Source organism: Chiloscyllium plagiosum, unplaced genomic scaffold (assembly GCF_037043375.1).
Source record: "Chiloscyllium plagiosum isolate Xiang-an unplaced genomic scaffold, Cpla_swu_hap1 HiC_scaffold_37, whole genome shotgun sequence".
Classification (NCBI taxonomy): domain Eukaryota; kingdom Metazoa; phylum Chordata; class Chondrichthyes; order Orectolobiformes; family Hemiscylliidae; genus Chiloscyllium; species Chiloscyllium plagiosum.
In genome coordinates this window covers 17,099,821-17,115,783 of record NW_028270175.1, presented here as the reverse complement: position 1 = coordinate 17,115,783, position 15,963 = coordinate 17,099,821, and the positions used below count along the sequence as shown (strand labels likewise).

Sequence of the window (15,963 nt, the reverse complement as noted above, 5' to 3'; positions counted from 1 at the left end):
TCACATCAGATTGTGTTCCAGGTAGCTACTATTTGTTACAGGATATGTCAAGTCACATGGTCTATATATGAGAATATTGGTTTCCTGACAGAATATTGTCCATGTTTAAGTTTTTTGTTAGGCTATCATTGACCGACACTTGACTGCTGTTAAAGTAGGAAGGCTTTTGTGTTTTGAATTAGGGTGATAAAAAACCTGTTAAAGCCTTGAGATATTTTTAGTTGCAGAGTATTGTCCACTTCATTCCCTGTAATGTCAAGCAATAAGATTTATGATACTTGAAGCGTTGTGGTGATGTGCAGAGAAGGAGGCATTTCTTCTCTTCAGTGGTTGAGATCTAGCTTGCATGAAATTGTGGGGGGTATTTTCTTATTTGGCTTATTTTGCACTTTTAAGTTCTAACCTGCATCTTTCATTCCTTCCTGGTTTCTTCCACCTTATGTTACTCCTGCTACAGTTTTCAGTAAGTGACCATTTTCATTTCTTTCCCTTTGCTTTGTTGCGTTACCTTTTCAGTGTAATTCTCATCCTGTTGAAAGAAGGAGCAGAAAAGAATTGGCAAATACCTTGAACAGTTGGCATTGCAGGTTGAATGGCCATGCATGCTGTTACCTTGCTTTCCCTTTCTCTCTAGTGCAGGATAGAAAGGAGTGCATTTGATTACAACCACTCCACTGTTTACATATCCTTGGGAGGGTTGAGAGAAATCCCAGCTGGATAAATTCCTACAAAACCTGTCCGTATTCCACGCTGTATTTTTGCATCAGTTCGAATTACTCTAACAGGCATGCTGAATTTTACCCCATAATTTTTATTTTAGTATTTCCAGAAGTGTGAGTTGGAAGTATATTGATAGCACTTGTAAACAAATAATAAAATGAAATACAGTTATTTCAGTGCCTTGTGGTAAAAAGCAAGAAATGGAAGGACTTGCAAGGACAGTGCTGCCATGATTAAAAAGCCTCCAAAGTGTTTGGGTTACGGGGCCACCTATGCTGGCTCGTGTTTATAGTTTTAATTGTGATCGAATCGTAGACATATAGAACTCTTTTAAAATGTTGACTGTCTCCATCAAATGCCCCTTCTCTTTTAGCCTTTGCTGCTCTAAAGAGAATAACTTGGGTTTCTCTTGTCTCTCCATATAACTGAAGTCTTTAATCCTGAAGTAATGTTGCATCCTGTAAAGGTTTTCTACATCCTTGCAAAAGTTTTGATATCCTTCCTGAAGTGTGGTGCCCAGAATAAAATCATTACATGGAAGAGCAGAAGTAGGCCATTCAGCCCATTCAGTCTGTTCCTCCGTTCAGTGAGATCTTGGTTATCTGAGAATTTGGCCACTGTACTCAAGTAGGGCCTAGCCAAGGGTTCCTTTCCTTTTTAACAACCTCTGAATTTGTTGCACCAGCAAGATGCACCTCCTGTGTTCCTGTACATTGTACCACTTAATTTATACTGATTCTTGCTCTTCATATCAAAATGAAACATGCCACATTTTTCTCTTGGTTAAATTTGACCTGCCATGTGTCTGCAGATTTCACCAGTTGTCTATGACCTTCTGAAGCCTGTTAACTATCCTCATGGTTTACAACATGTTTTGCATTATCTGCAAACTTAGTCTACAACTTTTCCACATTTGCATTAATGACCTGGACTTAGATGAAAAAGAACAGTGCTCTTAATACCAATGCCTGTAGCACACCACCACACATTTCCCTTCAGCCTCTCAAATGATTATTCATCACTCTGCATTCTGTCCTTCAGCTAAGTTTATATACACACAACTGATGTCCAAAAGTCATAAGCTTCATCAGCCATTCCTCCATGATCCATTAATTGCATTGTTAAATTAAAGAATTCTGTTGAATTAATCAAAGGAATGTCATTTTGTTTTAACAAGTTCATGCTGGGTTTCATTTATTAATACATTATACCAAGCTGCAATGAATTTTGACCTGATAAATGACTAGGTAGCAGAAAACGAAAGAAACTTTGCCAGATAAACATCAACAGCCAATGAGAGTTCCAGTAAGTGACAATTTGGCAGTGTGTATGCTCACTCTACCAATATTTGTACATTTTTGAGGTATTACAAAAGATGTCTAATGAGAAATAAACATGTTACTTCATGCAGTAAATTCAAGGTTTGGTTCTTTGGTAGTTTGACATGTTGGAGATGGACAGACTGGAACGGCAGCTAGTGAACCTTCCACTCCTCCTTGACGCCTCTTCATATGTCCCAGATACAGTTGATCTCACAGAAGATGCAATGGCAAGGGAGTATTGGCTGAGCTGCTTCGAGGATGCTTTAGATGGTGTAAGTATTTTGTTTAAATAGAATTTATATTTGACCCACCTCATCTGTGCTGGTATTTGTTCTTTACGAGTGCCTTGACATTTTACTTCTTCCTTTAACCCAATCAAAGCTATTTCTGGTTCTTCGTGTGCTTCACCTTAAATGTAGCTGTGCTGTTTACCTTAACTTCTGGGTGAAGCTGCTGTGTGATCTCCTTTGTAGTTATCTGGAAATATTGATTTATGCCCCCTCCTACCTCTTGATTTATTTTAATTAAACCGCACTTCCCTATTTTGCCTAGGATGTTCCTTCCTGTTCGGGTTCATTTCCACAGGCGTTGACTGCTTAGTATAAGCAGAGAGTGTGGTGCTGGAAAAGCACAGCAGGTCAGGCAGCATCAGACGAGCAGGAGAATCGACCAGTAGGAATGAAGGGCTTATGTCCTGATGAAGGGCTTATGCCCGAAATGTTGAATCCCCTCACCTCCGATGCTGCCTGACCTGCTGTGCTTTTCTAACACCCACACTTGACCCTGATCTGCATCTGCAGTCCTCGCTTTCTTCCAGCTTAGTATAAGCAGGCGTTTGCCTTGTGGAGTATTCAAAAAGAAGTGTTGGGCTGTTTTATCATGTTTACCAAACTGAAGTATGATCTTAAATTCTGTTGAGATCCATGCTGCACTTGCAAGAAGCTTTCCTGGGTAATAGTCAGTGACAGAAATCCTGACTTTTTCCATTTCCTATGGCATTGGTCTTCAGCAAGTCGCACCAACTGTAATCACTTAAATAAGGAATTGAGGCTGGCAATGTCAGTATAGGTTTCTATTGTTTGGTGCACGCACCCACTGAGCTACTCAATTTTAAGTTTTAATGGTAAATTTGGATATTGCTGCTGTTCCGTTGTCAGTTCCCTTGGTGGATAGGACTTGTATCTCCAAGTCATTAGATTGCAGTTTAACTTCCACGTCATCAATTTGAACACATAATCTAGGTTGACTCATTAGTGCAATATTGAGGGTTATCTGCTCTGTCAGAGATACTATCTTTACGATAAGATGTTTAAACCAAAGCCTCTCCACTGGTCCTTAAAAGTCTGGTGGTACATTGCAAATGAATGTAGGTTAGATTTCCTCAGAATTCTGGCCAAACTTTGTTCCTCAATGAAAATCTAAAATCTGGTTATTTGGTCATTTAATCAATTGCTGTTCATGGGATAACTTGTAATCTATGAATAAAACTTTCTAGTTAATTTCTGGTAAATAAAACCTCCATATTCTGTCTTCAAAATGGTGACAGACACACATTGTAGTCAGTTCCTCTTCCCTCACCATCCTATACACATTGAGCTACTGCTTGTCTACCATACACAATGAAGCATTTGGAAGGTTCTTAGTTTCAGTCCTTGTGTCATATTAGTACATTGCAATTACAGGTGACCATCAATAGCTTAGGCCAGTGCTCCCAAGCTATCATTTGGAGAGAATTTATATTCTTCTTCTATTTTAAATTTGAACTCAGCATTCTTTTGAAACAAGAGGTCTGAAAGGCTTGGTCCTTTATAGTTTGGATGGATGCCAAAGACATGCCTGAGGTCTGTCCAATTTTTTGAAAACTTTACAGATCCTTTACCAAGGGCGATGTAGCTACCAAATGTAATCAGTACCTTTGCTGATTCCCCGATTAACTGCTTTATAAATGTTTCATCACTAGTTTTAGTTGAATAAAAATATTTTTTTTACTGTTTTATAATGCTTTGTCGCTATTTTATGTCTGAGCTTTATACTTTTATCTGGTTCACAAGCTAGAGGTTCGGCATTCTAAAATTATTTTGAAATCCAAAAATGACTAGGACTTGTGTTTGGATTTGAGAGCTTACAGTCACCAGATTTGTTGCAACATATTTTTGTATGAGCCATAGTGCAGTTGTCATGCTTTTTATATGCTTTGCCACTTTTATTCTGTAAAATAACATATTGCTGAATAAGCCATTATGAAAGTGATAAATCTTGAATTCCAGATGTACAAAATCTGAGTACATTTGAAGTTGGATCATTTGGGTTAATATAACACTTAAATGTAGTAAAATGGCAAGATGCTTCACATGAGAGTTTAATCATGGAAAAAGTTTGAAACCAAGTAACTTGCATACTGGGTTGCTAATCGTTTGTTAAAGTAGTAAGTTTAAGGAGCAACTTAAACATGGGCAGAGAGAGTGGCACATAGGTTTAGAGAGAGAATTTCAGGTCCTGGGGAAGATTTCAGTAACTCCAAAGTAATTTGAAGTAAAATCCAAGGCTCTGTAGAACCAATAAAAGTCATTGCCTTATCTCGACTAGTACTGCCAACTTGAGATTACCTGCTCATTTGTGTCATTCACTACATTCAAGTTGGCTGCCATGTTGGTCTATATATGAAGTGTCTACACATCAAAAGTAATTTAATTGATCATGAAGCAATTTGGATATTTGGATTGTATGATAATGCGCAATATAAATTCTTTATTTGTATCTCTCATGCGCTCTCTCACTCTCCTGGTATGTTGTACTATGACACCTGTGTCGAGAATGTAGTGCTGGAAAAGCACAGCAGGTCAGGCAGCATCCGAGGAGCAGGAGAATCGACATTTTGGGCAGAAGCCCTTCATCAGGAATGAGGCTGTACAGCCTGTTAAAAGCTGTTAAATCACTGGCGTCTTCCAGTTCTCGCGAGAGGATAATTGACCTGCTTCATTGCCTCCTTTCCCTTGATGCCTTGGGGATCTCAGATATAGATGCCTTGCGGATCTCAGATATGGATGGCGCTGGTCCTCCGCTTTTCTATTGGATGATGAGAGGAGAGTGAAGTGGAGGACCCGAGCTGTCCATATCTGAGAACCCCAAGGCATCAAGGAGAAAAGAGGCCATGGAGCAGGTCAGTTATCCTTTCATGAGAACTGGAAGAAGTCAGTGATTTAACAATTTTCAACAGACTATACAGCCTCATTCCTGATGAAGGGCTTCGGCCCAAAACGTCAACTCTCCTGCTCCTCGGATGCTGCCTGACTGCTGTGTGTTTCCAGCATCCCACATTCAAATCTGATCAAAGTTTGTGCGAAGATTTGTAGCTCGGGTGCTCGTTGTTGTGGTTCTGTTCGCCGAGCTGGAAGTTTTTGTTGCAAACGTTTCGTCCCCTGGCTAGGCGACATCATCAGTGCTTGGGAGCCTCCTGCGAAGCGCTTCTTTGATGTTTCCTCCGGTGTTTATAGTGGTCTGTCCCTGCCGCTTCCGGTTGTCAGTTTCAGCTGTCCGCTGTAGTGGTTGGTATATTGGGTCCAGGTCGATGTGTTTGTTGATGGAGTTTGTGGATGAATGCCATGCCTCTAGGAATTCCCTGGCTGTTCTCTGTCTGGCTTGCCCTATGATAGTAGTGTTGTCCCAATCGAATTCATGTTGCTTGTTGTCTGTGTGTGTGGCTACTAAGGATAGCTGGTCGTGTCGTTTCGTGGCTAGTTGATGTTCATGTATGCGGATTGTTAGCTGTCTTCCTGTTTGTCCTATATAGTGTTTAGTGCAGTCCTTGCATGGTATTTTGTACACTACATTCGTCTTGCTCATGTTGGGTATCGGGTCCTTCGTTCTGGTGAGTTGTTGTCTGAGCGTGGCTGTTGGTTTGTGTGCCATTATGAGTCCTAGGGGTCGCAGTAGTCTGGCAGTCAGTTCCGAGATGCTCCTGATGTATGGTAGTGTGGCTAGTCCTTTTGGTTGTGGTATGTCCTCGTTCCATGGTCTTTCTCTTAGGCATCTGCTGATGAAGTTGCGCGGTATCCGTTTTTGGCGAATACCTTGTATAGGTGTTCCTCTTCTTTTTTGCAGTCCTGGTGTACTGCAGTGTGTTGTGGCCCTTTTGAATAGTGTCCTGATGCAGCTTCGTTTGTGTGTGTTGGGGTGGTTACTTTCATAGTTTAGGACTTGGTCTGTGTGTGTGGCTTTCCTGTATACTCTTGTAGTGAATTCTCCGTCTGGTGTTCTCTGTACCATCACGTCTAGGATGGTACAGAGAACACCAGACGAAGAATTCACTACAAGAGTATACAGGAAAGCCACACACACAGACCAAGTCCTAAACTATGAAAGTAACCACCCCAACACACACAAACGAAGCTGCATCAGGACACTATTCAAAAGGGCCACAACACACTGCAGTACACCAGGACTGCAAAAAAGAAGAGGAACACCTATACAAGGTATTCGCCAAAAACGGATACCGCGCAACTTCATCAGCAGATGCCTAAGAGAAAGACCATGGAACGAGGACATACCACAACCAAAAGGACTAGCCACACTACCATACATCAGGAGCATCTCGGAACTGACTGCCAGACTACTGCGACCCCTAGGACTCATAACGGCACACAAACCAACAGCCACGCTCAGACAACAACTCACCAGAACGAAGGACCCGATACCCAACATGAGCAAGACGAATGTAGTGTACAAAATACCATGCAAGGACTGCACTAAACACTATATAGGACAAACAGGAAGACAGCTAACAATCCGCATACATGAACATCAACTAGCCACGAAACGACACGACCAGCTATCCTTAGTAGCCACACACGCAGACAACAAGCAACATGAATTCGACTGGGACAACACTACTATCATAGGGCAAGCCAGACAGAGAACAGCCAGGGAATTCCGAGAGGCATGGCATTCATCCACAAACTCCATCAACAAACACATCGACCTGGACCCAATATACCAACCACTACAGCGGACAGCTGAAACTGACAACCGGAAGCGGCAGGGACAGACCACTATAAACACCGGAGGAAACATCAAAGAAGCGCTTCGCAGGAGGCTCCCAAGCACTGATGATGTCGCCTAGCCAGGGGACGAAACGTTTGCAACAAAAACTTCCAGCTCGGCGAACAGAACCACAACAACTCAAATCTGATTTCCAGCATCTGCAGTCCTCACTTCCTCCGTATTATGACACCTCTTTAGATCAGCTAACAGAATCTGCTTTGGTATGAATCCATGTTTTTCTATTTCTCATTTCAGGTAGTAAAGCGAGCAGTTGCGAGCCAACCACAATCACTGGATGCTGCAGAGCGAGCAGAGAAATTCCGGCAGAAATACAGGCACAAACTTCAGACGTTGAGGCACCAACCATTGTGAGTTTTGACCAAGTCCAGTTTCTAAATGGATTCAAAGTAATTCTAGATGTACGAAGTTCACAATTCTGTAATGTTGCTCAGTGTTGACAACATCTCCCCTTCCAAGCATCTGGATCATGTTGCTTTAATACATGTAAATGTCTGGCTTTATGACTAATCAGATATTGAGACATCACTAATGGTTCACATTGAGCTGGAACCTTCTATCACAAGAAGTAGTTGAGACGATTCCAAATGTATGTAAACAGAAGCAAGTAGTTAAGAGAGAAAGATGCGAAAGGATATTCTGATGAGATTAGAGGAAGTAAGATAGGAGGAAACTTAAGCTGAGAATAAATTTCAGTAAAGACCAGACCAGATGGGCCAAATAGCCTGTTTCTGGATGATAAATCCAGTGAAATAGTGAGGCAATCTTGCCACTTTCGTGTGTCTATTCTTGGATACTGTGTCCAGTTCTGTTTGCCACAGTGCAAGTAAGATATTTTAGCCATTAAAAAGATACAAAAGAGAGCAGTCAGGATGATTGAAGGGATTTGATTATGAGGAATGATATGTAAATTGTGCATGTCCCCACTGGCAATGAGAAGGTTGAGAAGTTGATCTGTTTGCTTTCAGGAATAGATAATGCTGGCCATTACCAGTTGCTTCACCGTATCCAGAGCAATAGCACCAGAGGATACAGCCTACACTCGAAAGGCATTAAATTCAGAACTAATCTGCAGAAGCATTATTTCATCAAGTGAATGGTAAATCATTGGTAGTGTTCAGAGGAAAACAGCCGAGGAAGATGGTTGTAATTGATTCAAGTTGCAAATTAGATTGATTTCTTTCAGGAAATAGTATATTTTATTATGTACTGCGTAAACAATTTTTGGTGTTTGAACTATGTATGGGTGAAACAGGTAACTTTGGGTCTGTGGCTCTGAAGGCTCTTCTCCAGTGGGGTGTGGCATTCCTTGTCTCATGTCTGAATCTGTTGTAGATTTATTATAGAGAATAATTGCCATGACTGCTTAGCAAATCCATTTAGTTTTATATCACTTGACTATCAGGATGTAGAGGGTAGACTCAAATGATCTTGTTTTTTTTAGTCAAACAGTTCCTATATTTACTATCATTAAGTGGTTATAGAAGTCTTGTGGCCAATCAGGATTGCTATTATTGAAAAGCATAACTCATTGCTGCCAAAGAGATAGAGAAATATTTAAACAAAAACCCTTAAAGTGGGAAATCTTCATTTTCCAGTGACAATTTTATACTTTAAAATGCATTATTTAAAGAAACCTATTTTTTGATGCATCCAAAGTGGGGAAACCTTCCAATGCATGACAGAAATGGCTGGAGGAGCCTGGGGAATGAATGTCAACAGGCTATGAAACATGGAAGGCATTAATGCTAAACCTGATCTATTATTGCACACCCTTCGCATTTACACCTTCTACTGGACATAGCAGCAAGGTGCAGTAACCTTGGGCAGCATTATGATTGCTTTTTTAAAAAAAAGATTCTTGTACACCTTTTGGCTATCCTGGTATATCCTGAAAATGTTTCTTCACTTCCGTTTTTCTCTCAGTGCATACGGATCCCTAACAGTCAGAAGCTTGTTGGACACACGGGAGCATTGTCTGAATGAATTCAACTTTCCAGATCCTTACTCAAAAGTAGGCACACCTGCTTTCCTTACTTTTCCTCAAAAAAGAAGTACCAGTAATTTGGTTTAGAAGAAAAAGCTTTTGTCAAATGTGTTTGATCCTTGCGTTGCTTTGATCATGGAAAAATGGGGCCTGTGATGTTTAAAGTGTATTTGGAGATTAAATAGCCCCTGAAATATTTCAAGTTTATTATGGTGATAAACTGCAACCAGGGGACAATGTTGAAAAAAGTACTCTATGACATTATTTGCACTCAGCTCATCAAAGTTAGCCTTTTCTGAAAAGAAGGCCACTAAGATAAAAGAACAAACACACTTTTGCATATATAACAGTGTGCGCTTTTTGATAAATTATAAATGATATGTCAGTATTTGGCACAGTGGTTTTCTGTCTCCTTGCCTGTTCCAATCCCTGACAGTCCAGCCTTCCGAAGAATAAACCCAAAAGCTTCTACATACACAACTTCTCACTTCCCTTCTCCTGAGATTGTGAGCCTATCCAACCCTGCAATCCGACTGTTATGTCTCTCAAAATCATGAGAAATAATTTTCAAATTCCTGGATGCATCAAGGTTAAAGTTGAATACAGAATTGGCAATGCAAGGTGCAGTAACACGAAGATAATAAAAACAAACCGAAAGTAAATTAATAATTCAAATTCAAATGCAGTGGATGTGGAACAATCGCAAATACCATCAAAGGAAAGGCCTTGGCTCTGACAAAATGGTTATAAAGGATGGCAGAGATGAATGGTGGATTCTTTTAATCTACTTGCTTGACTTGGGGAATAACCAGTGCATGTAGGATCTGATTAAATTGCTTGATCTCACCCCCCCCCCCCCCACGCCATATCCCTTGACAATATTACAGTTTAACATTGTTACATGTATTTAAAATAACCTGTCAGATTGAAACTTAAACATTCATTCAATCAGTGTTATTGTCCCTAGAGTCTAAGCAGTTGTAGAATCTTGTATAAAACAGTAGTGTTAATTGCAGCCTTGTGTGCACCTTTGGCAGATGGAACTTTCATTTTGATGTGTTCTTCAAAAATGTCTTGAAAATTACTCGAGGTGAATAACGTTGCAATCAAATGTGTTGGGTCCATGGAGGGCCAACTGGTTCCAAGATACTGGTGCTTTATGTTTAATATGTATTAATGTCACCATGTCAGCTAATGAATTAGAACTTGTGGCAGAGTGTGCAGAAAGCATTCTATTTTGCAACAAGTTAGGCCTTTTATTCAGCAATCAGTTAAGTAGTGCATTGCATCAAACAATCTGCGGAGTCTGTTTAATGAGTCTGTACACACTAAAGCAATGACTCTCAATGATATCAAAATTAATTCTGCAGCAGCAGGCGGTGAGCAGAAGATAGTTAGATAAAAATCGTAAGTGTAAAATCAATCCCATGGATATTGATGGGGAGTTATCCAATCATCCCCATTCTGACTTGGAATATGATGTCTTTTTGAGGCCCTAGTATAACTAACACTTTTATTCAGTCACCTTATATTTTATTTGACCCAATCTGAATCTTAACTGGAACTAGAGATACATTTCTTCCCTATCAACAGTTGTTGTTTGGATCCAGTTGATGTGGAGACAGCTTCAATTTATTTTTTCCAGGTTTGAGCTTGAAAGGATTCAGTAGGTTTATTTTATCCTGTGGAAGAACACTGTCACCTTAAGTTGGGGTTCAAATTCCACTTAGGTTCTGAGTTCAAATTCCACTTCAGGTGCTTGACCACCTAACCTGTGCTGACACTTAAGTGCAGTTACTTAAGTGCAGAATGGAAAAAGTGGCATCTTTAATTGAGTTAAATGGATGCCTTATCTATCCTCCTAGGACAGACTTAGAAGTACAGCAGAAGAGTCCTCATTTTGTGCTGGCCAGTACAGTACTATCCCGCAACTAAAATCATTAAAACTGATAATCTTGTCATTTATCTCATTCCTCGTCTGGCCACTATAACATTATTGCTTTGAAACTGTTATAGTTCTCTGCCTGCCATTAGTGGTTGCAAATCAAAAGTAACAAATTAGTTGTGAAGAGCTCTTGGGGTCATAAAAGATGCAATGAAATATAATTTACTTATTTTTTCTATATTCCTGCACCCAACCCTGCAGCAGTATTCAGATGTCATTAATGTGGAGAGAAAAACCTGTGTGTAGGAAGACAGTGCTTCCACAATAACTCCTGCATCACATGCACTGGTTTGGATTAATTATTACTGGAAAATTAACTGGATATTGCAATCGTTGTTGTTATCTAGGAGTTAGAAATTAAATGCGATGTAGTTTACTCTTTTATTTTGCTCTTGTTTTATTTATACTTCTATTCAAGTTGTTGGGAAAGTTATAGTCCAAATCACAGACTTAGCTCAATTCCTATCTTTGTTATAGAGTCATAGAGTCAAAGAGATGTACAGCATGGAAACAGACCCTTCAGTCCAACCCGTCCATGCTGACCAGATATCCCAACCCATTCTAGTCCCACCTGCCAGCACCTGGCTCATATCCCTCCAAACTTTTCCTATTCATATACCCATCCAAATGCCTTTTAAATGTTGCAAACGTACCAGCCTCCACCACTTCCTCTGGCAGCTCACTCCATACACGTACCACCCTCTGTGTGAAAACGTTGCCCCTTAGGTCTCTTTTATATCTTTCCCCTCTCACCCTAAACCTATGCCCTCTAGTTCTGGACTCCCCGACCCCAGGGAAAAGACTTTGTCTATTTATCCTATCCATGCCCCTTGTGATTTTGTAAACCTCTATAAGGCCACTCCTCAGCGTCCGACGCTCCAGGCAAAACAGCCCCAGCCTGTACAGTCTCTCCCTATATCTCAAATCCTCCAACCCTGGCAACATCCTTATAAATCTTTTCTGAACCCTTTCAAGTTTCACAACATCTTTCCGGTAGGAAGGAGACCAGAATTGCACGCAGTATTCCAACAGTGGTCTGACCAATGTCCTGTACAGCCGCAACATGACCTCCCAACTCCTGTACTCAATACTCTGACCAATAAAGGAAAGCATACCAAACACCTTCCTCATTATCCTATCTACCTGTGACTCCACTTTCAAGGAGCTGTGAACGTGCACTCCAAGGTCTCTTTGTTCAGCAACACTCCTCAGGACCTTACAATTAAGTGTATAAGTCCTGCTAAGATTTGCTTTCCCAAAATGCAGCACCTCGCATTTATCTGAATTAAACTCCATCTGCCATTTCTCAGCCCATTGGCTCATCTGTTCACGAATCTGTTGTAATCTGAGGTAACCCTCTTCGCTGTCCACTACACCTCCAATTTTGGTGTCATCTGCAAACTTACTAATGTACCTCTTCTGCTCACATCCAAATCATTTACGTAAATGACAAAATGTAGAGGACCCAGCACCGACCCTTGTGGCACTCCACTGGTCCAGGCCTCTAGTCTGAAAAACAACCCTCCACCACCACCCTCCGCCTTCTACCTTTTGAGCCAGTTCTGTATTGAAATGGCTAGTTCTCCCTGTATTCTGTGAGATCTAACCTTGCTAACCAGTCTCCCAGGGGAACCTTGTCAATTGCCTTACTGAAGTCCATTTAGATCACATCTACTGTTCTGCCCTCATCAATCTTCTTTGTTACTTCAAAAAACTCAATCAAGTTTGTGAGACATGATTTCCCACACACAAAGCCATGTTGACTATCCCTAATCAGTTCTTGCCTTTCCAAATACATGTACCTCCTGTCCCTCAAGATTCCCTCCAACAACTTGCTACCACCGATGTCAGGCTCACTGGTCTATAGTTCCCTGGCTTGTCCTTACCGCCCTTCTTAAACAGTGGCACCACGTTAGCCAACCTCCAGTCTTCTGGCACCTCACCTGTGACTGTCGATGATACAAATATCTCAGCAAGAGGCCCAGCAAACACTTCTCTAGCTTCCCACAGAGTTCTCGGGTACCCCGATCAGGTCCTTGGGATTTATCCACCTTTGTGTTTCAAGACATCCAGCACTTCCTCCTCTGTAATATGGACATTTTGCAAAGTGTCACCATCTATTTCCATACATTCTATATCTTCCATGTCCTTCTCCACAGTAAGCAATGATGCAAAATATTCGGTTAGTATCTCCCCATCTCCTGCAGCCCCACAAAAAGGCTGCCTTGCTGATCTTTGAGGGGCCCTATTCTCTCCCAAGTTAGCCTTTTATCCTTAATGTATTTGTAAAATTTGGATTCTCTTTAATTCTATTTGCCAAAGCTATCTCATGTCCCCTTTTTTCCCTCTTAAGTATACTCCTACTGCCTTTATAATCTTCTAAGGATTCACTCGATCTATCCTGTCTATACCTTACATATGCTTCCTTCTTTTCCTTAACCAAACCCTCAATTTCTTTGGTCATCCAGCATTCTCTATACCTACCGGCCTTTCCTTTCACCCTTACAGGAATATACTTTCTCTGGATTCTTGTTATCTCATTCCTGAAGGCTTCACATTTTCCAGCCATCCCTTTCCCTGCAAACAGCTGCCCCCAATCAGCTTTTGAAAGTTCTTGCCTAATACCGTCAAAATTGGCCTTCGTCCAATTTAGCACTTCAACTTTTAGATCTGGTCTATCCTTTTCCATCACTATTTTAAATCTAATGGAATTATGGTCGCTGGCCCCAAAGTGCTCCCCCACTGACACCTCAGTCACCTGCCCTGCCTTATTTCCCAAGAGTAGGTCAAGTTTTGCACCTTCTCTTGTAGGTACATCCACACACTGAATCAGAAGATTGTATTATACACACTTAACAAATTCCCCTCCTCCTAAACCCTTAACACTATGGCAGTCCCAGTTTATGTTTGGAAAGTTAAAATCCCCTACCATAACCATTCTTACAGATAACTGAGATCTCCTTACAAGTTTGTTTCTCAATTTCCCTCTGACTATTCGGGGGTCTGTAGTACAATCCCAATAAGGTGATCATCCCTTGCTTATTTCTCAGTTCCACCCAAATAACTTCCCTGGATGTATTTCCAGGGATATCATCCCTCAGCACAGCTGTAATGCTATCCATTCCCCCTCCTCTCTCGCCTCCCTTTCAATCCTTCCTGTAGCATTTGTATCCTGGAACATTAAGCTGCCAGTCCTGCCCATCCCTGAGCCATGTTTCTGTAATTGCTATGATATCCCGGTCCCATGTTCCTAACCATGCCCTGAGTTCATCTGCCTTCCCCGTTAGGCCCCTTGCATTGAAATAAATGCAGTTTAATTTATTAGTCTTACCTTGTCCCTGCCTGCCCTAACTGTTTGACTCACTTCTGTTCTCAACTGTACCAGTCTCAGATTGGTCTCTTTCCTCACTATCTCCTTGGGTGCCACCCCCCCCACCTTACTAGTTTAAATCGTCCCGAGCAGCTCTAGCAAATTTTCCTGCCAGTATTTAAGTCCCCTGTCAATTTAGGTGCAATCCGTCCTTGTACAGGTCACTTCTACCCCAAAAGAGATTCCAATGATCCAAAAATGTGAATCCTTCTCCCATACACCAGCTCCTCAGCTATGCGTTCATCTGCTCTATTCTCCTATTCCTGCCCTCACTAGCTCATAGCACCAGGAGTATTCCAGATATTACTACTTTTGAGGATCTCCTTTTAAATTCCTACCTAACTCTCTCTAATCACCCTTCAGAATCTCAACCTTTTTCCTTCCTATGTCGTTGGTTCCAATGTGGACAATGACCTTTTGCTGGCCCCTCTCCTCCTTGAGAATATTCTGCACCCTCTCTGAGACCTCCTTGACCCTGGCACCAGGGAAGCAACACACCATTCTGATTTTTCGCTGCTGGCCACAGAAACGTCTGTCTGTACCTTTGACTAGAGAATCCCCTAACACAATTGATCTCTTGGAACCCGACGTACCCCTCATTACATTAGAGCCAGTCTCAATACCAGAAACTTGACTGTTTGTGCGACGTTCTCCTGAGAATCCATCACCACCTACATTTTCCAAAACAGCATACTTGTTTGAAATGGGTATAGCCACAGAACACACCTGCACTGGGTGCCTACCTCTCTTACCTTTCCTGGAGTTAACCCATCTCTGTGACTGTGTCTGAGACTCCCCCAGCTCCCCCCTTCCTATAACTGCCATCCATCACCTAAATTCCTTCTTGCTTCTAACTGTCTCTCCAACCGATCCATTTGATCTGATAAGATTCGCAACCAACAGCATTTATTGCAGATATAATCTGCAGTAACCCTTAAACTCTCTTTAAACTCCCACATCTGACAAGAAGCACATATCACTCTATGAAAGGCCATTTTTGCTCCTTCACAATCTACAGACCCAGAAAATAACACCGTCTTATTCCTCTACAAAACACTGCCCCAGGTTTGATTAATAGTTACGGCATATATTTTAAGTTTAATGAAGAGACATATCTCAAAAATACATAATCAAGAAAGAACCCACTCTACGCACTACTACAGACTTTCTGTAGACCACTTAAAATAATTAACTTACCTGATTCTGTGCTGTGAACTTCGTCCACACAGTTCCTCCAAGATCAGTTACGAATTTCACTGTTTGTTAATTTTCCCAGACGCACTCCGATGTCCAATGATGCATGAATTCAAACAGTAAAGGCAGTACTGTGCAGGTTCACTCTGGTGTCAGTTTCTTCTCTCTCTCTCTCTCTCTCTCTCTCTCTCTCTCTCTCTCTCTCTCTCTCCCCTGCACTGACCTCACCATGTGCTTCATTTGTCTGTTCTTCTCCCTTTTAAAACTGCTGTTGTTTTGATTTATTTTCCAAAGTTCCAAAACAATGCAACAGCATATAAAACAGTAATTGTTGCTCTTGGAATTTGAGGAAATCACCTCCAGCACC

At 41.3% G+C, this 15,963-nt stretch overlaps 1 protein-coding gene across 3 annotated transcripts in view; it reads left to right on the top strand.

Moving 5' to 3' along the window:
* pank4 (pantothenate kinase 4 (inactive)) overlaps window positions 1–15,963 on the top strand; it is a 73,153-nt gene that overhangs the window by 34,376 nt on the left and 22,814 nt on the right. For all 3 annotated transcript variants that reach the window (XR_015753447.1, XM_087980394.1, XM_087980395.1), the window contains exons 10-12: window positions 2,159–2,314; window positions 7,338–7,450; window positions 9,027–9,114. Coding sequence is in view for 2 of the 3 variants with exons in the window: in XM_087980394.1 (XP_087836520.1) it covers window positions 2,159–2,314; window positions 7,338–7,450; window positions 9,027–9,114 (357 nt within the window). In the remaining variant the exon portion in view is untranslated. The remainder of the gene's footprint in view (window positions 1–2,158; window positions 2,315–7,337; window positions 7,451–9,026; window positions 9,115–15,963) is intronic.